Source organism: Giraffa tippelskirchi, chromosome 2, assembly GCF_054371585.1.
Source record: "Giraffa tippelskirchi isolate mGirTip1 chromosome 2, T2T-mGirTip1v1.2.pri, whole genome shotgun sequence".
NCBI lineage: Eukaryota > Metazoa > Chordata > Mammalia > Artiodactyla > Giraffidae > Giraffa > Giraffa tippelskirchi.
In genome coordinates, this window is record NC_137276.1 from 82,474,222 (window position 1) to 82,494,695 (window position 20,474).

The window sequence follows — 20,474 nt, forward strand, 5'->3', positions numbered from 1 at the left end:
AGTGGCCACGGGACTGGAAAAGGTCAGTTTTCATTCCAATCCCAAAGAAAGGCAATGCCAAAGAATGCTCAAACTACCACACAATTGCACTCATCTCACACGCTAGTAAAGTAATGCTCAAAATTGTCCAAGCCAGGCTTCAGCAATACGTGAACCATGAACTTCCAGAACTTCCGGTTTTAGAAAAGGCAGATCAAATGGCCAACATCCGATAGATCATCGAAAAAGCAAGAGAGTACCAGAAAAACATCCATTTCTGCTTCATTGACTATGCCAAAGCCTTTGACTGTGTGGATCACAATAAACTGTGGAAAATCCTGAAAGAGATGGGAATACCAGACCACCTGACCTGCCTCTTGAGAAACCTGTATGCAGGTCAGGAAGCAACAGTTAGAACTGGACATGGAACAACAGACTGGTTCCAAATAGGAAAAGGAGTACGTCAAGGCTGTATATTGTCACCCTGCTTGTTTAATTTATATGCACAGTACATCATGAGAAACGCTGGGCTGGAAGAAGCATAAGCTGGAATCAAGATTGCCGGGAGAAATATCAATAACCTCAGATATGCAGATGATATCACCCTTAGGGCAAAAAGTGAAGAACTGAAGAGCCTCTTGATGAAAGTGAAAGAGGAGAGTGAAAGAGTTGGCTTAAAGCTCAACGTTCAGAAAACTAAAATCATGGCATCTGGTCCCATCACTTCATGGCAAATAGATGTGGAAACAGTGGCTGACTTGATTTTTGGGGGCTCCAAAATCACTGCAGATGGTGACTGCATCCATGAAATTAAAAGATGCTTACTCCTTGGAAGGAAAGTTATGACCAACCTAGACAGCATATTAAAAAGCAGAGACATTACTTTGCCAACAAAGGTCCGTCTAGTCAAGGCTATGGTTTTTCCAGTAGTCATGTATGGATGTGAGAGTTGGACAGTGAAGAAAGCTGAGCGCCAAAGAATTGATGCTTTTGAAGTGTGGTGTTGGAGAAGACTCTTGAGAGTCCCTTGGACTGCAAGGAGATCCAACCAGTCCATCTTAAAGGAGATCAGTCCTGGGTGTTCATTGGAAGGACTGATGTTGAAGCTGAAACTCCAATACTTTGGCCACCTCATGCGAAGAGTTGACTCTTTGGAAAAGACCCTGATGCTGGGAAAGACTGAGGGCAGGAGGAGAAGGGGACGACAGAGGATGAGATGGCTGGATGGCATCACCGACTCGATGCACATGAGTTTGGGTGGACTCAGGGAGTTGGTGATGGACAGGGAGGCCTGGCGTGCTGCTATTCATGGGGTCGCAGAGAGTTGGACACGACTGAGCGACTGAACTGAACTGAAGTAGAAAAACCAGGAAAAGATTATTTGAGAATTTACTATTGTCCTCTTTCATATTGATGCAGTAGTCCCAAACTTGGGGCTCAAACAGGTCAGAAAAGAAGACAGTAGTTCCCAGTCACCAACCACGAGGATCGACTTTCTTCCAGAGCATCCACCGTTCCTTCAGTGAGCCCACGCCACCCACGCACCCTGACACCTGCCAAGTCAGCAGCCCCGGGGCCGCACTTCCCACCTCCATCGACTTGTGCACATGTCCGCAACATCTGAAAAATGCAGTGTACCCACATCCTTCTGAATCCCGAACCAGGATCCATCACTTCCAGGGAACCTGTGCTTGGCTTATTTCTGTCTGTTACTCTACACACACCAGGGCATGCCTTAGACGGCAACCTATTAATAAAACTAATGTCAAATTGCCACCGTATATTCAGCCTGATATTCATGCTTTCAGCAACTGAGGAGTCTGGCGAGCTCAAATTGTCCAGAGCATGTGACAGTTTAAAATGCGGAGGCATGAGTGAAATCAGTGACCCTCAGTGACCATATGAGGAGTCAGTCACATAAGCTAGTGAGGGTACCCAGCCAACCACACAGCATCCAACACCTCGAGGAGACTGGGCTCAGCAGCCTGGAAGCACACCTGGGGAAAGGCTGTGTTGTGATACTCCATCTTTGGGGGCTCAGGACTACATGCCTTCAAGTCCTGATGGTTTAAACGTGTCTTTCTCTGAATATACACAAGCAAGATCGCTTGGAAGAAAGTGCTGCCACCTCAGCTGCATGTCACCAAGACGACAGGACAAGGAGTCTTGGCTCCCACATCCTCGTGGTCACTTAGGGTTCAACATGTTACTCCAGCCCTGAGACCAGGTTCCTGTTAAAATTCCTACTAACTAAGAGGGGCTACACAGAAACTGTCATCATGAAAACAAATGTCAGATAATTCCAGTGTAAATAAAGTGGCACTCAACTGGCTTGGCCGTTTATGCTGACTACCTACATTACCAAACGGCATTCAAAATAACAATCTCCAGCTAAACAAAACCACACACAAGTTCCACATATTAAGCTGTACTTGATTTAAATAGCGAAAGTCGCTCAGTCGTGTCTGACTTTTTTCAGCCCCATGGACTATCAATCCATGGAATTTTCCAGGCCAGAATACTGGAGTGGGTAGCCTTTCCCTCCTCCAGGGGATCTTTCCAACCCAGGGATCGAACCAAGGTCTCCTGCATTGCAGGTGGAATCTTACCAACTGAGCCACAAGGGAATCCCAAGAAGACTGGAGTGGGTAGCCCATCCCTGCTCCAGTGGATTTTCCCAACCCAGGAATTGAACCAGGGTTTCCTGCACTGCAGGTGGAGTCTTACCAACTGAGCTATGAGGGAAGCCCAGGATGGTCAATTCATCCTACCCCTGCCCCCAGGATTCTTTTTCTTATCCTGTTTTCAAAAAAGATAATCGTCTCACCTCAAAGTACATCCCAGGACTAAAAGGGAAGCAGGTAATATTTCTCTCTTCTTCTCCCCAGGCCTCCTGAAGAAAAGAATTTCTTACAAATGCTTTCATATTCAGGCGTGGGTTCAAGTGGAGAGCAATATCCTTGGATTTTCCTGATAGCAGATCAACAGTAAAGCTTTTGAGAGAATTAAAGAAAAAACTAATTAGCCAAGGAGAAGAGAGGGGTGCAGTTTTAACAATAAGAATTAAACTGATGACACAGCACATGTAGACTCAAGGATCCAGGAATGCCAGTGAAGGTGCTATTTAAAATTGTGAGTCAGTATACCATTGGTATAAGTATGTTATTTGCAAACTAAAAATATGGAAAGCTTAAAAAGCAGTGTTTAATAAGAGTATAGATCTGACTGGGAAGAAATTAATGGGTTAGAATAAGTGACCCAAAGGATCACGTCTGTCACAGGAATAGGGTCCCTCCAAAGCAGAAACTCTCTCAACGTTTACAAGTATCCTGTTCTGCAAAGTGTACTGTGTGCGCTCAGTCATGTCTGACCCTTTGCGACCCCTTGGACTGTAGCCCGCCAGGCTCCTCTGTCCATGGGATTCTCCAGGCAAGAATACTGGAGCAAGTTGCCATTTCCTTTTCCAGGGAGTCTTTCCAACCCAGGGATTGAGCCTGAGTCTTATGTTGCCTGCAGTGGCAGGCAGGTTCTTTACCACTAGCGCCACCTGAGAAAATAGCTCTCACTTCAAACTTTCAGAACTCTGGACATCTCTGGAAAAGATTATAAAAGCAGGAATTTTGTTCAGTCCCATGACAAAAGAGAAGTCCTGGCAAAACTGATCTGCTCTCGTAGGCTGCCCTGCATTTCAAGGCGAGGGCATTCCTTGTGGAAAAAGCCACCCTCTTGTCTAGCCACAAAAAGCCTAAGGTTCTGTCAGCAACTTATCCTTAGGAGTCTAACTGCCTCTGGCTTTAACTGTCTTATTTTTCAAATGAAGCTGATGATGCTAGCCCGACTTGCACCTCACGAGGCTGCTGTGACAGGGTTACAGCCGAAAGAGACACCTACGGCAGCATCGGCACTATTATGGTCACTTAACGATACTGACCCTTTGGCGTTTGTATTTACTTCTGCTTTTATGACGACAGTCCGTCCAGGGCCCATGGTGGAGTTCAACCTTGCTACAAACGGCAGAGTCTGCAAAGAAATCCCAGTCAGTGCTAGGCGACCTCAGAAAGAGATCTTGTGAGAGAACTGCCTGAAGAGACCAGGACATGTTTAAAGGCTGTGACCCTGTGACCCCCATGAAGGGACAGATGAGTCTGCCTTGGTCCCAGGTGGGTCCCCGGCCGTCAACACTGTGCTGGCTCCCAGCAAACTCTCCATGAGGATGTTTCAGACAGTGAAGTGAATGGATGTGAGGAGGGATCTGACAGCCTCTCTAAGTGACACTCCCTCTGAGACGTCACCTCGGCTGGGGTCTGAGGTGTGCTCTGTGTCCAGCCTGGAGGGGAGGCGGCCGAGGTGGGGGGAGTTACAGAAACACACTCAGGGGTCAGGGACCTGCTCTCCGTCCATGACACACAATGCAAATGCCAAGTGGCTGCTTCGGGCTTGGACTGAGGGTAGAGGTTACGCGACCAGCTAAATAAAACTTAACTCGTTACACAGAATTACGAAAATTTTGGCTCTTCAAACCTTTGACAAACAGTTGGTAGGTAGTATTTTGGCGCAAGTCAAAGTGTGATTGGCCGGCGAACCTTTGCTCTTGGTGTAGACAGTTCTGGGGACGATTTTAGAAATGTCTCCTCTATTACTAGGCTGTAGGGAAACATTCTGCAATAAGGTATGGAATAAGTGAAGCTGTCTTTCAAGGTTTAAACTTCATTTCCTGGACACTCGTATAAAAAGGTTCCACATGTTATAAAGCAAAAATACTTACAAGCTGTGACCCGCCAGACTTTTGTACCTATTGGAAAAGAAAGACAAAATGAGAATGTGTGACAGACAGGCAAGAAATAAATTGTATAACATGAACAACTGGATCTTACTGGCTGTACAACTCAGAGCCTGGGACAGCAGGACCTGCCCTGCCCTGGGCGGGGGGACGTGCAGGCTGCCAATGCTTTCTGAACACGTGCTAGGGAGCTGCAAAGTGCCACGCAGGCTGGGAACAGTCTGGGTGTCCTGTTCATCATCTGAATTGTGTAACCTCCACCAGGAGCTAAGCATTTTCCAAAGGCCACACGTGGGGTCAGACATGTTTTACTTCTTCCCAGGGTGCTCCTGGAAAGATGCTGAGATTAAAGCCTACTTATGAATGTGCTGAGATTAGTTAAGACCTCACTTTTCTCCACTAATAACAGCTAAAAGGTCTGAACTGCACTTGTTTCCATGGGAACAAGTGGAAACGTGGAAGTTGTTTACTGATGCATTGGTTGTGCTCACTATGTATAAACACCTCCTGCCAGCCCTACTGAGCAGTTAAGAGAGTTCTTTGTACATAAGATTGGTGGGGAGTGGTCAGATCACTGAGTCTAAACAGCAAAACTTAACACAACCGGCACCCTGAAGTATATGCCTCAATTTTCAACTTCCAGCATATTAATTATTAAAAATGTAAGTTTTCATATTAAAAACATAACTTAAAAAAAACTCAGCCTGCCTGCCACCTAATTTACATGGCAACTAAAAACATTTTTAAACATTTTTAGACATTTTTAAGAGATTTAATATTTACATTTTCTTTACTTATCCCTATCTGTTCCAGAGCAGATCCTTGGGTACTTCCTAAATCCTGAAAAAAAGTTCAGATTAATATTTAACATCCATCAGAATTCTAAATATAATCTTGACATATCAAAAAATCATAAATGGTATGAAACATGAAAATATGCAAATATTCAAAATATCCAAAAATGCAGAAACATTAGCATCCTTCTACTACTACCAAACTGACAAAAGTTACAAAAATAAGAACAAGTGTGAAGACTCTGAGCGAATGTATACAGATTTTGAGACTGTAATTTGTTTCACTGTTTGTGGAGGGCAGGTTAGCAATTTCAACTGGACATCCCACTGCTGGGAAACAGTTTTAGAGAGAACTACTCCACTGTGCTCCCACGTCAAGGAAATACCCCTACTCCAGCTATAAAGGGTTGGTTGGTTGTTTTGTGGTTATCACTTCAGGTTTTTTGTTAGAACCATGCTAGATTTGAGATCTACAGGCAATAAAGCTCTAGTCAATGATTAGCATCCTACTAGTCCGAATATTTACTTCTAAGAAATTAACACACTAGTGAGGGATATATTTACACTGTTTTCATCTCAACAGATGATGTTAGTTAAAGATGTTTCTTACCATGTCATCAGAAAACGTCACCAAAGAAGACTCCCAGACCACCCTCCCCTCTCTCCTGTGGAAGGGCCCTCACCGAGCTGAAGCTGAAGCCCACAGAGTGAATGATGACTTTGCCATAAATGCCCAGCGTGTCGATCCTCTCTGGGCTGATCCTGTGGGCGTACAGCAGGGTATGTTTTCCATTGACAGCCACCTGGACAAACAGAAAACAACAACCCCCTCCAATAAAACAGTCAATAAATGAATTTTATTAATTTACCCAAGTTTAAATCTGCTGACTTAGATTTAGTTTTAGACTTTTTCCCACAGGTGTCCCCATGACATGTCTGAACAAACTGTGATGAAAGCAACCTCAACTAGCAGCACTCTAAACTTCCTTCGAGTTCTTCATCTGACTGAACACCAGGGACACTCTCTCCAGACAGACCACTCATCTGTGAACACACAACTGCATCCCCGTGTGTAGCAGGCCTGTACATGAGACACCCTGGGTGCCCATGAGCCCTGGCGGAGACCTGCCCCACGACCTCATCACCCTGCTGTCCCGAGGACCACACTCTGGAGACCACCCCGCATGAGGCAGGTGCTCCACACACATTTGGGTAATTTGCTGAATGAATGAACCTGAGCAAATGACCCAAGTTCTCTGAAATTCCTATCTGTGAGCAGGAAGCACGCTCCCTCCAGACGCTGCTGTTGGGAGATGACCCCGTCCCTCTCGTGAGACTCCAGCCCAGTGCCTGACCGAGAGCACAGGGGTCCTTCCTCCCTCCCAGATGCCAGTACACGTGTATGGAGTGTCGGGAAGACACACAGAACGCAATACGGTCTCTGACCTCAAGGAGCTGAAAACCCCATTGGAAGGCAAAAGAAATGCAGGAAAAAAAACCAAAGCACAACAGTAAAGACAGGCATTAAAAAAAATGATACAGACACAAGGACTCCAACAGCCAGAAGAGGGAGGGGTGGTGGGAGGGGGAGGTTTAGGGGAGGAGGGATGGTGGGAGCAGGCTCTGAAGGTCAGAGGGGTCTGCACCTCGGGTGGGATGTTTCCCTCTGTGCCGTCAAGTCTCTACTCTGGGAGGCTCCACAGGCTGGAGCAGCCTCGGGGACCACATTCCACCTCCGCACACACTAGGGATAAAGTGCTCGGCAGTCCTGATGACACATGGGCTTTCTAAGATCTCCTCTGGGTTAGAATCTCTGGATCCTACAGGATGAGGCAGCACAGGACAGAACTGAACAAACCCCATGGCCCGACTCCAATGCCAGGATCCCATCTGTCTGTTCAGACTCCCCCACACTCAGGGTTCTAGTGCCGGCAGTTAACTTTCCATCATCAGTGTAAGCGAGCCAGTTCAGAACAAACTCAGTCCTGAAAGGAGAAACAATCTAGCAAAGATCCAGTCACACTGGGCCTGCATGGTGACATCAGCAGGGACACAGGATCCAGGCTGTGCCCACCTCACAGGAAGATACCCGCCGTACCCTAATTCTGAAGAAAGTTATAAAGCCAAACCCTTCCTCTGGATTTAGGAGATGTAAGGGCGAGTTCACGCGTGTGAAGGGCTTCGCTCACGCTCATTCTCATGAGTGAGGAGTCAACCTCCACCCTCCAAAACCTGCCTGGAACTTCTCTTTCAGCACCATGATCACGATCTCGAATGACTTCTCTTTCTTGAAAGGCATGTCGTAGGTGATCTCCTCCCAGCCCCACTTCTCATTTCTCAGAGTATTGCAGACGATGCAGTTGGCCCTTTTGAAGCGTGGATTGAAATGGAAGGCCACATCTGCTCGGGGTTTCACACTGCTGCCACACTGCAGGTCCACCTGGAACCTGTGGAGGGAAGAGACGGGCCACGTGAGGACTCAGGAAGGTGGCCGCATGGAAACCCAGGCCTGCTGACACCTGACGGCTCCTCTGCTCACCCACCCAGGGGCCCGAATGGTCCAGAATAAGCACCTAATTTCCCGGCCTCCCTGCAGGAGGGCTGGCCCGGGGTCTCAAGCTCTGCCAATGGGGTAGAAGGGAAGTATTCCCAGAAAACTACAGGAAATAGCCTCAACAGTCAGTTGACATCTGTCTTCTGTCCACCCCACCCCTTCCCCCAAAAAACCACATATGGACCCAGGAAGCAAACACAAACACAACGTGAGGACCAGAGTCCTAGCTTCCAGGAACCGTGAGAAAGAAGACATCACCCTGGGACAGCGGGTGTGAGCATGAAGAGGCTCCTGCCTCTGACAGCTTGATGGCTCGGCCTTCAGCCATCTGGACTGTCCCCTTTAGAGGTCGCATTCGCCTCTTATTTAAACCCCTGTTATTCGGGCGTCAGTCATACAGAGAGCCAAGTCCAACTCCAGCTGATACAGCCTCATCCAGACTTTGTGCCCAAGGCAAGCATTAGATAAAGCCACCTGGGGCAGGTCTGAAGAGATGCTGTGGGGAAGTTACACTGTAACCAGGCCACGTCCTGTCATCTGACCACAATTCCCTCCACTAGCTATGTTTCTACCCCTTTACACTCAAGGCAGACTCACGGCAATAAAAAATCCAAATCACCTATATTTCAGTTTTTCATTCCAGTTTCCTCAGCACCTTGGCCAAGGCTGCTGTAAAAGCAAAATCAGCCTCAAGTATCCAAATGGTCTCTCCTACATTATTTTTTGTTGTCCCACAATCACAAAGATGCACTTTACTTGTGTTCTCATCTAACACAATGACTTTACCTGTCCGAGTCGCTAGGAACATGCCCACGTAGTACAATCAAAGTTCCCGGCTCCAACTGCTCAGAAATGGTCCCAACATAGGGGATTACCTAGGAAAATTTTAACAAATGTTTATTTACAAAATCAAAGGACTACACTCTTAAAGGCTGCATATGAATTTGCTCAGACCCTAGCATTTTTCCAAGTCCTCACCATTCAAACAGCTGCGTGGGAACAACATAGCCTGGAGACAGCAGGACACCTGCAGACCACTCTGGGTTCTTTAGAAATAGATACATACTATTTACAGTACTTTTTGTCTGGCTGGAGTGCGTGTTCATGCTCAGTGTGTCCGCCTCTTTGTGGCCCCATGGAGTAGCCCACCAGGCTTTGTGCCCATGGAATTCTCCAGACAAGAGTACTGGAGTGTGTTGCCATTTCCTCCTCCAGGGGATCTTCCCAACCCAGGGACTGAACCCGCGTCTCTTGCGTCTGCTGCCTTGGCAGGCGGATTCTTTACCACTTGAGCCACCTAGGAATATCTGGCAGAGGGTTGTATGAAATGCCACACCTTGCCCCTCTGTTTTTCCTAAGGTTCCACCGACGATCCCAACATAATGTAGGCCAGGCCAGGCCCTACTCTAGCGCTGAAGACAATGACAAGCACTCACTGCCTGCAGAGAACACTCCAAAATAAGCTACTCCACCATACCCGGGACTGGGTGCCTTACCTTACCCAGTGTGCTTCCACACTGCACCCCACATGGGAACCAGAGACCTGCACGGTCTGAAGGATGCACTCGGTGCCTGTGGGTCTCTCAAGACACGGCATCTACAGACCTCGCCTGGTCTAGGGCACAGGCCTGGGCCCTGACAGGTGGTCCCACACAGCATTCCAGTCTCCCACCTGCCCCTTCCTCACCTGGAACCCAGCATTTTTGTCTGGGGTCTGACACATGATCAGATCTTCTCACTCCCCTCCCCTGGGTGGCTCCACCATCCTCCCTGACCACTGGTTATGTGGCTGCATCTCCTGCACCCCAACCACATCCCACTTCCACCTGGAGCCGCTGACTGACCGAGACAAACAGGTCAGATGCCAGCATGCCTTATACCAAGCTCACCTGGGTTATGACATCTATGCTAAAATTGATCAAGGTAGCTCTGATTGTCAAGAAGTAAGAAATAAAAGAGGCCGTATAATCCTACCTCAAACACAGTCTCCTGTGTGGAGCCTTTTTTGGACTCCCTGGGCCAACGGAGTCAGCCCCCTGTGCGGGTCATCATGATACTCGTTACTCTGTTCCTGTGCAAACATATGCCTAGATTTTGAGCTGCATGGGGCAGGACCCAGCCATCATCTTTACACCCCCCAGGACAGAGGTCAGGCGATGATCAACAATCACTTGGTGAATGAATGAGCTCTCACCATTCTGGAATCTGAGTTCTGAGAGGCCTCACATATGCAGAGGTGTGGCAGCTAAACAGCTGCTGAACAGAATGTTTCTGCCTTAAGCAGTAAGACAAAAAATCACCAAAGCCAGTGACCATCTGGTGTCACAGCCATTGCTGGGGGCAGCATGGGGGAGATGAACAGGGCATCAAACCAGAAAATGAAAAATGTAACAGATGTGTAGAGTATGGCCACAGCCACACATCAGACTGGATGGTTTCTGTGTATAGAGAATGTGGAAGTCATCACTCCTCTCAGCCACAGCCAAGAATAAACAGCAGCATCTTTCATGATGTATATCTCTTAATAAAATGAGAACTGTTTTTGTAACTTCAATTTTTGTAACTTCAATATAAGCCCAGCTTATATTTGGGCTTCCCAGGTGGCTCAGTGGTAAAGAATCCACCTGCCACCTGCCAATACAGGAGACACAAGAGATGCAGGTATGATCCCTGGGTCCAGAAGATCCCCTGGAGTAAGAAATGGCAACCCACTCCAGTATTCTTGCCTGGAGAATCCCATGAACAGAGGAGCCTGGCGGACTACAGTCCAAACAGTTGGACATGACTAGCAACTGAGCACAACTTATATTTATGCAGAATATTTAGTAACACAAAACTGTTAGTGAAATAATTATGAGTGAGAAAGTAGCCTACAAAACTCCATACAGTGTAGTCTTAACCAAGTTAATAATAAACATCAAAAAGGAAAAAGAAAACACTAAAGAAATAAGCCAAAAATGCTACAACACTTTTCTTGAGGAATGAGGTTTTAATTTTCTTCTTTATATATTTGTATATTTTCCATATTTATATAATAAGCATTTATAATGTTTATTACCACAGATTTTTTATTGTATCTGTCTGAGAAACAACTGTGCTATAACTTTGGGCCATTTGCTGTTTGTTTTCCATATTAATGCTTTCTACTTAGGAATGTACCCTAATTTATATTAATATCACTGCTGCTGCTGCTCAGTCATGTCTGACTCCTTGTGACCCCATGGACTGTAGCCCACCAGGCTCCACTGTCCATGGGATTTTCCAGGCAAGAATACTGGAGTGGGTTGCCATTTTCTTCTCCAGGGGATATTTCTGACCCAGGAAATGAACCGGGATCTCCTGCATTGCAGGTGGATTCTTCACCTGCTGAGCCATCAGCAATACTCAACTTTTTTGGACCATGTGAAGGAAACAAAAGCCCCTCAGCCCACTTACTCCCTCACAAACAGGCTCCTGTGGAAAGGGAGAAGGGTGCTGTTTTCAAGGCAACTCCAAGCTTTGAAGTTTCACAAATAATTTACATAAAACAATAAAATACAGATCTGAACACACTGGAGACAGTATCATAAGCTTAAGCCTTAGTCAGGTTTGGCATTAACCTGCCTGAACATCCCAGCTGATTCATACTGCTTTGCCTTTTTAATGTCATTTATCAGATGTCTGCTCTACACCAGGGTCGGGTCAGGCAGCCTGCAGCTGGAAAGAAGTATGAGTTCCGACCATCCAGGAGGAGCTGATGATACAGTTGGGAAGAAGTCAGATACCCTCCAAAAGATGATTAGTGGAAATGTGACACTCTGTCCAGCTGTTCAAATCGGAACCACCGTCCAGCTGGGAAACCCTCTATCTTATGAACACAAGCCCTCATCCAAACTGTGACGAAGGCATAAATGCAGATCTGTCCATCAGCACCCCCAGTTCAGACTCTAAGCTAGAAGCCATGACAAGCAGCAACCAGAATCCTGCAGTACTCGCTCCGGCAGAGGGGGGCAGCAGCTCCATCTGGGGTCAGAGGCAGCAGTGGCACCGGCAGTGCTGCCAGGGCACAAAGGACCATGTTGGTCCGCTGGGGAGAACAGCCTGGAGCCTGATTTGGGCTGTTGTCTGTGATGACATCGTTGACAAGCCTGGTTCTTTGGTCCAGCCTGCTGACATCACTTAATAAATTCCTTTTCTGCTCAAATTAGTGGTTGGCTTCTGTTTTTGCAGCTACCAACCCTAGCCAATTCAACATCTTCCAAAAAATGGGGCAGGAAGGAAGTGTTGAATAAATGCTTCAGAAAAATGTATAAAGAGCTGTAACTGAGGTGGCCACAGCTGATGAATGAGGTATGATGTGACCTGGGGAAAAAGTATGGTTAGGCAGAAAGGAGAAGGAAGCCAGTTCAGGTAGAAATGTCCAGTTACGAAGGCAGAGAGACAGGGAAAGACAAAACTTACCTGGGAGACAGTAAACAGTAAGGGAGCAGTTAAAGACAGAGTTAGAGTCAGAGTTTAGAATAACAAGACAAAAGCAGGGGTTGGGAACAACAATCCAGTGGGAGTAAAATACACTGCCGGGCAGGGGAACATCTGGGAGGCTGCCTGGCAGTAAGTAAGCCTGGTGTAGAGAGATAAGAACATGATCCTTGCTGATGGCAGCAGACACTGAGGGGGTGGGGGTGGGAGAAGATAAACACGTTGAGCTGTAGCAAAGAAAACTCCATGTGGGGCCACCACCTAAAATGGGAGAAACAGATTTCAGAAGGAAGATAATGACTTTAGTTGTGAACACCCTTAGTGTGAAAGGTTGGCAAGACATCTAAGGGGAAATACACTGAAAGGAGTGGGAGACTCAGGACCAACGTTAAGTGAATGGCGAAGACTCAGAAGTCAGAGAAGAGATGATGACTTAATAAAATGAGAGATACTAGACAAACTGAGAGAGGAAGTCAGCAGCAAAGTCTCAATGGTGGTCAGTTATGGGGTGTGTGGCGTCAACACAGCAGACCCAGCTGCTGGCTTTGAAAGGCCTCCTTCCAAGGAACTTGGATTTGGGGAGAGCACCCACCACCCTAACTGAGAAGGGTGGGTTACCCACCTCAACTATTTGTGCAAACATGATTTATGCTGAACACCTGCTTTCCTGCTGGGAGTCTGGAGTTTGGGTACCTGCTAGGCAGATGCTATCTACACAACATCTCTCAGTAAAGACCCTGGGTGGTGAGTCTCTAATGAGCTTCCCTAGCGGAGAAAATTTCACACATGTCACAGCTAGCTGCTCGGAGATTTAAGTCCATCCTGTGTGACACCACTGGCAGGACACCTTTGAAATCCTGTACCGATTCCCCCCGGACCTCGCCCCTTGTGCCTTTTCCCTTTGTGGTTTTTGCTCTACATCCTTTAACTGGGACACCTCACAGCCACAGGTATGACTGAGCTGGTGAATCATTACAACTGAGGGTATGTGGGAGACTTCGATGCAGGGAGTGAGAAGAGAAAGAAGAAAGAAGGATCTGACAGAGCAGGGCAGTCATGTCAAAGAAGTCAATTTCAAAAAGGGGATGTCTCTAACATGGAAAAATAAGGAAGACCTCACCCCTGCCCCCACCAAAAGATAATGAAATGGATATCATACTCTCTGACCCCGTGATTCCACTTTTATAGATTTCTCTTGTAAAATACTAGCACATGTGCACAAAGATGCGCCTCTAAGGATGTACACTATAGCCCTGGATAGTCATGAATAGATCTGGCCCTTTAACAGGGAGCTGGTTAAATAAGTCACATTACATCCACACAGTGGGCAAATTATGCAGCCACTAAAATAAGTGAGTAAACTCTATGCTGATACCTCCAAAATGTGTTAAATGGAAAAAAGCACGGTATAGCACAGTTTATCCAATATGATACATGCATGTAAAGAAACAGAATATACAAAAGGTGATACACACAACATATGTTCACTCTTGGATATTCACATATAGTCTCAGGAAGGATATACAAAAACCTGGTAGAAAACAGTTACCTTTAGGGAGGTTAAATGAGCACCAAGGTAGAAGGAAAATTTATGTTTTAATGAAATCCTTAAATACTGCTTGAATTTTAAAAATGCTGTACTTATCTTTTCTTTGTATTTTTAACATAATAATAAGGAAAAGTCATTTGAATTTGAGATAAATCAATTTAAAATTTTGAAGACAGATTAACTTCCAACTGTTGGGGGCTTGGCAGCATGGAAGGACACTGAAAGAAATGGACATCCATAAAAGGGAAGCTGGTTTGGAAAGGAAGATGGGAGTTTTGTTTTGAACTCACAGTCCTGAAGGGCTGGCAGGGCATCTAAGTGAGCTAGAGGTCACAGAACTATATACAAACTGTACACATATTCAAAAGGTGATCAGTCAACACAGAAATAGATGAAGCACAGGCTGGAATCAACATTTCAGGGAGAAATATCAATAACCTCAGATATGCAGATGACATCACCCTTATGGCAGAAAGCAAAGAGGAACTAAAGAGCCTATTGATGAAAGTGAAAGAGGAGAGTGAAAAACTCAACATTCAAAAAACGAAGGTCATGGCATCCGGTCCCATCACTTTATGGCAAATAGACGGGGAAACAACAGAAACAGTGACAGACTTTCTTTTCTTGGGCTCCAAAATCACTGCAGATGGTGACTGAAGCCATGAAAGTAAAAGACACTTGCTCCTTGGAATAAAGGCTATGACAAACTGAGACAGCATATTAAAAAGCAAAGACATTACTTTACCAACAAAGGTCCATCTAATCAAAGCTATGGTTTTTCCAGTAGTCATGTATGGATGTGAGAGTTGGACCATAAAGAAAGCTGAGGGCCACAGAATTGAAGCTTTTGAACTGTGGTGTTAGAAAAGACCCGAGAGTCCCTTGGACTGCAAGGAGATCCAACCGTGTGTCAGCTGCTTAGTCGTGTCGGACTCTTCGTGACCCCATGGACTGTAGCCTGCCAGGCTCCCCTGTCCATGGAATTCTCTAGGAAAGAATACTGGAGTGGGTTGCCATTTCCTTCTCCAGGGGATCTTCCTGACCCAAGGATCGAACCCAGGTCTCCTGTATTGCAGGCAAATTCTTACCATCTAGGCTATAGAGAAGTCCCAGAAATCAAACCAGTCTATCCTAAAGGAAATCAGTCCTGAGTATTCATTGGAAGGACTGATGCTGAAGCTGAAACTCCAATACTTTGGCCACCTGATGCAAACAACTGACTCACTGGAAAAGATCATGATGCTGGGAAAGACTGAAGGCAGGAGAAGGGGACGACAGAGGAGGAGATGGTTGGATGGCATCACCGATTTGATGGACATGAGTTTGAGCAAGCTTAGGGAGTTGGTCATGGACAGGGAAGCCTGGCGTGCTGCAGTCCTGGGGTCACAAAGAGCTGGACACGACTGAGTGAACTGAAAAGACAGCAAAGAAATAGAGACACTGAAGACAAGAGTGGTAAAAAGACAAGAAAGAAATGAAACTAAGAGTAAAAACTCAAGAGGGCAGGGAGGAATAAATTAGGAGCTTGGGATTAACATATACACACTACTATTTACAAAATAAATAATCAATAAGGACCTACTATATAGCACAGGGAACTCTACTCAGTACTCTGTGATTAGCTACATGGGAAAAGAATCTGAAAAAGAATGGATATGTGTATATTTATAACTGAATCACTGTGCTATACACCTGAAACTAACACAACCCTGTAAATCACCAATATGCCAATATAAACTTGGAATTTAAAAAAAATTAGGATTCAGAAAAAGAAAATCAAACTGCAGAGTCATGGTGCAGAAATCAAGACAGCAGAAATCGACTGTCTCAGGAAGGAAGTTAGCAAAAGAACAAGGGAACAAACACAGGAAGGATCTTCAGAATTAAAAAGAAAATTTTATCGTTTTGTGTTTTAAGGTTAAACTGAAAGGTAGAAAGGGAGGTCCTTAGAATACTAAGGAAAAAAGAATCAATGTGGAAGTAAGGTTCCTAAGGAAAGTGGAATCATGAGCTTTTCAGGGTGGGATTAATATTAGCAAATGGCTTGTTAACTAAAAGCGAGAACCAACTGGATTAATTTCTAAATAACTTCTCAACTCACACCTGATCACATCCTAAGACCTCTATAAACAATAATAAAATATTTAAGCAGATATTGAGTTGTCAAACAAGAGATTTCATCGAAGGGACTTCTGGTATGAGGATACTGTCTTGCAAATTACTCACTCTGAGTGAAAAGAAAAGTCAGCCGGACTTTCTTAAGTCTTGGAATTCTATCAACTGAACTTGTCAATGAAATATACTAAATAGAAAAAAATTATACAGGCCAGTTATACAATTGACTTAATCTTTTCCAAGAGTGAATATGAACAGAATTTGTCTACCACAATTTTTAAATATATTTTAAGTCATTTTTAGTGAACTGATTTTAATTATACTGTTTTAGCTGGTAGCAGCTGCCCCAAACCAAAACAAAGCTCCTGTGAAGGCTATTCAACATCTCAAAGTAATCCAGTTTGTTTTTGTATTTGGAATATATTGTTAAAATAGTTATGCTTTTGAAGTTATATAATCAAGCAAACAATGCAGAGAAGTGTGGTGGCCAAAATGTTCATTTGGGTTTGTCCATAACATGACGGAAAAACCTGAATGAACTTTTGGGCCAAACCAATACATTATTCAAAAAGACATTATACATTTCATTAAAAAATAATTCTGAAAGCTTCAGTTTTATTATTGACACATTCTGTACTTCATGCTCTCAAAATAAGAAGTGCCCTAAAATTAACTCTGTTTCTTTACTGATATGAATGAATAGAATTCCTATCAGTAGGAACTGAAATTTAACATATAAGAGACAATACACGTGGACCAAAACATTATTATAAACGTTAAGAGTTAAAAATAGGAACATGGCAGTTTTGTATCTTCACAAGGCTTAATGAAGAGTATAGTAGAAACTCCATAAACACTTCTCTGTTTAGTGAACTGATCACTAAGGAAATACTCAGAATGCGGGAAGGTATCTGGAAACATGCTGTCATGAACCATTCTCAGAACAGCACCAGGGGTCCTGAATGCAGCATCTGTTCCAAGTGCCCTGTCCTCAGGAAACGAGACGTCAGCTGATTTTTGTTTCAACTCTGTAGTTGAGGGTCCTAACCCCAGAAACCACAGCAAACATCAGTGTGCTAGTATCAAGACAGGCGAGGATCTCAGGTTATAAAATTGTTTTCTAAACAACACTCAAATAAGGTGTCTCTGTGATGCAGGGCAGAGCTGAACATTAACCCGACCATCCATCCCTCCTGGCTTGAGCAAGGGTTACACTTCAGTTCCCCTTGGCAGGGAGAATATTTCTCTTTTTCTCTCAATCTTTGCAGAAAGTCAAGTCTACAACTTTGAGATGTTTTTAATTCTTGAGATGCACAAAATCTTTTAAAATGTCTAGCTGACTTCAAGTTCAGCAAGTGTTCCTTTTTAAACCTACTAGAAGTGAAGGCTTTTTCTTCCAAAACTGACTTTGCTTTATGGTGGTTGTACCTCATTCTTACACAATGAGAGTAAACCTTAAGGGGAAAAAAAGAGCTAGAGCTACAAAGTAAATAACAAAAAACTGAACTCACTTATACTAGTAAGACTGGCTGAAGGCCTTACTTGAAGGACTCTTACCAAGAGTCTCCTACAGAGGATTTACCCAAAAAAAAAAAAAAGAAAAAAACAAACAAGCAGCAACTCTGTCTTAGACCTAAATTCAAGATTCAGCTTCGGACATATGGAAACTAGACATTTCTAAAGATTCTCACACCACAGGAACTGAAACCAGTTCATTACGGAAATTTCTAGCAATTACATTCAGGGGTTCCTGGACTGGCCTGAGGCTCACACAAGACTATTAGTTTTTCTCATTCTCCACCTCACCACTGGCTTTGAACATTTCCCTGCTCAAGTAACAAGCAGGATTTGAAAGGCAGAGGGAAAGCTGAGAAATGAACTTCTCACGAACAGGTCTAGTTAAAAAAGAAAATGAAAACGTGTACAGAAAAAAATCCATTCCCTCTGAAAATTATGTCTTATGATGGTCTGAGCCTTCTTCCCACCACGATCAGAGTGGCTTTCCCATCACTGTTCCTCCATGTTCTTTATTCATAGCACATCTCATCACCTCGTACAGCTGACGTTTGAACAACACAGGTTTGAACTGCGCAGGTCTGAATCCACTCACACTTGGATTTTTTTTTTTTTCCAGTATATACGTACTATCTAATTGGCGGTTGGCTGAATTCCCAGATGCCGAATTGTGGGTACTGAGAGGAGAGCTGAATATTGAATTTAAGCATCTGTGGGGCTGCAAGGGCTGGAAATGGTTTTTAGTCAGCACCCACTGCAGTTCCATCACACAGCAGGTGCTCCATTTATGTTTACTGAACTTTACCTCTGTCCCCACCCACCCCCTGCAATGAATAATTATTTGTTGTTGTTTAGTCGCTAAGTCGTGTCCCCATTCGTTACACTGCAGCATGCCAGGCTCCTCTGTCCTCCACTATCTCCCAGATAATTATTGGGTTGGCCAAAAACTTCATTTGAGTTTTCCCGTAAGATATCATTGAAAAACCTGAACTAACTTTCCAGCCAATCTGATATTACTCTTTGGACTTGCTCTCAACACTGCCACAGGCAAAAAGTGATTGTGGAGATCAGTTACCGGGTTATAGATGACATTCTGTAGATTGTTTAAGGACAACATCATTCTCTTCCACCTTATTGTTGACTGGGCTCTCTTCTGGGTATGGTCTAAGATTTTAAATACGTTTCACTTAAAGAATTCCCAGATTGAAGCCGAGGCACATGCCCTGCGTAAAATCAAAAGAGAGGGAAAGAAAAATAAGCATACACCATTTTTCTTCATATTATAACTATTTTTAAATATATTATTTTACTGATATTTATCAAATAACAGGATGCTATTACAATCAAAGATCTGACTCCAACTCTTATCAAATGTACTCTACTAAATAATTTTGTATTATGAGGACAGGACATATTAATTTAAAAAATAGATCTGTAGAACATTTCTAACTTGGAAACTTTATTATATAAACTTTATTATTGTAAGTATTAAAAATACTTATTACTGGGAGTTCCCAGTGGCCTAGTGGCTTTCACTGCTGTGGCCCAGATTCAATCCCTGGTCAAGGAACTGGGATCCCACAAGCTGCGTGGCACGGCCAAAAAAAACAAAAACAAAAACTTATTATTAAAATACTAAACCAAATAGTAGGAAATACTCCTATACAATTATCAGAGATAGTCACTTAAACTTTCTCATCTGTACAATGAGAATAATAATAGTATTCACCTCACAGCTTTGTTCTACGGATTAAAAGAATAAATAAAACAATGGAATAGCACACGCTTTACAAGTTTTATATATTGTTATTAGTAGAAGGGAATGCTCTTCCTCCTCCAAATTAAACAAGTTGAAAGAAAAAAAAATCCAATGCCTCAAATATTAACTTCCCTGTGGCTTAGAAAAAAAGTGGGTGTGGAGCATCAGCCACAGTTTTCAAAATAAAAGGACGCATCAGTACTACATATAACAGCTCCAGGGAAGACGTGAAGATGAAGGAGAACTAAAAGAGAAACAAAACTAAAGCTTCTGACATTTTACTTCCACTAATTCTATCATTATACCAAAGGGCAATACACACCGATCACATCTATCACTTTGAATCTATCAAGAAAAAAAAAATTTCATTTCCAACGCTGGATGTAACAAATTTAGTGGTTATGTTAAATTACAGCAAGAGGGATTTTGCAGGTGAAATTACAGTTACAAATCAGCTGATGTCAAGACAGCGAGATTGTCCTCGATTATCTAGTGGGCCCCATGTAATTACATGAGCCCTTAATAAAGAAGGAAGCCAGAGAAATGTGGTAGAAGAAGCAATCAGAGATGTGAAGCATGAGAATTCAACACATGATTGCTGGCATTTGAGAGGGAGTATAGGTGGGCACACAAGGACACTGTAAGAAAGAAACTCCGAAAACAAACTCAAGTATCCTGGAAGTGGGCTCTTCCCTAGAGATAGAGCCCAAACTGCAAAACACCTACTTGTTTAGGTGTTTTTCAGGCTTGTGACACCCTAATCACCTAACTTAGCTGGTAACATTCATCCTGGTCCCCCTAATTTCTGATCAAAGATCTGTAAGAAATAAGTGGGTGTAATCAAAACATCAAGTTTTATGCCCTAAATATATACAATTTCTATTTGTCACATATACGCCAATAAAGTTGGCAAAAAAAAAAAAACCACTGTATCCCTCTTGGTTTATAAATGTGACCGCAATCTATTAACT

The 20,474-nt window shown here is 44.0% G+C and overlaps 1 protein-coding gene across 48 annotated transcripts in view; it reads right to left on the reverse strand.

Annotated features, from left to right (window-relative positions):
• LGALS8 (galectin 8) overlaps positions 1 to 20,474 on the reverse strand; it is a 32,991-nt gene that overhangs the window by 3,563 nt on the left and 8,954 nt on the right. For 7 of the 48 annotated variants that reach the window (XM_081569374.1, XM_081569373.1, XM_081569378.1 and 4 more), the window contains 9 exons: positions 18,820 to 18,967; positions 8,894 to 8,982; positions 7,790 to 8,000; positions 6,237 to 6,356; positions 5,543 to 5,599; positions 4,745 to 4,771; positions 4,501 to 4,623; positions 3,911 to 3,999; positions 2,807 to 2,972 (listed from right to left, as the gene is read on the reverse strand). In XM_081569374.1, coding sequence (XP_081425500.1) covers positions 2,807 to 2,972; positions 3,911 to 3,999; positions 4,501 to 4,623; positions 4,745 to 4,771; positions 5,543 to 5,599; positions 6,237 to 6,356; positions 7,790 to 8,000; positions 8,894 to 8,982; positions 18,820 to 18,864 — 927 coding nt within the window. In that variant the 5' untranslated portion in view covers positions 18,865 to 18,967. Of the gene's footprint in view, positions 1 to 2,806; positions 2,973 to 3,910; positions 4,000 to 4,500; positions 4,639 to 4,744; positions 4,772 to 5,518; positions 5,600 to 6,236; positions 6,357 to 7,789; positions 8,001 to 8,893; positions 8,983 to 18,819; positions 18,968 to 20,474 lie in introns of all 48 variants that reach the window. The other 41 variants (XM_081569360.1, XM_081569358.1, XM_081569363.1 and 38 more) reach the window with 6 other exon arrangements.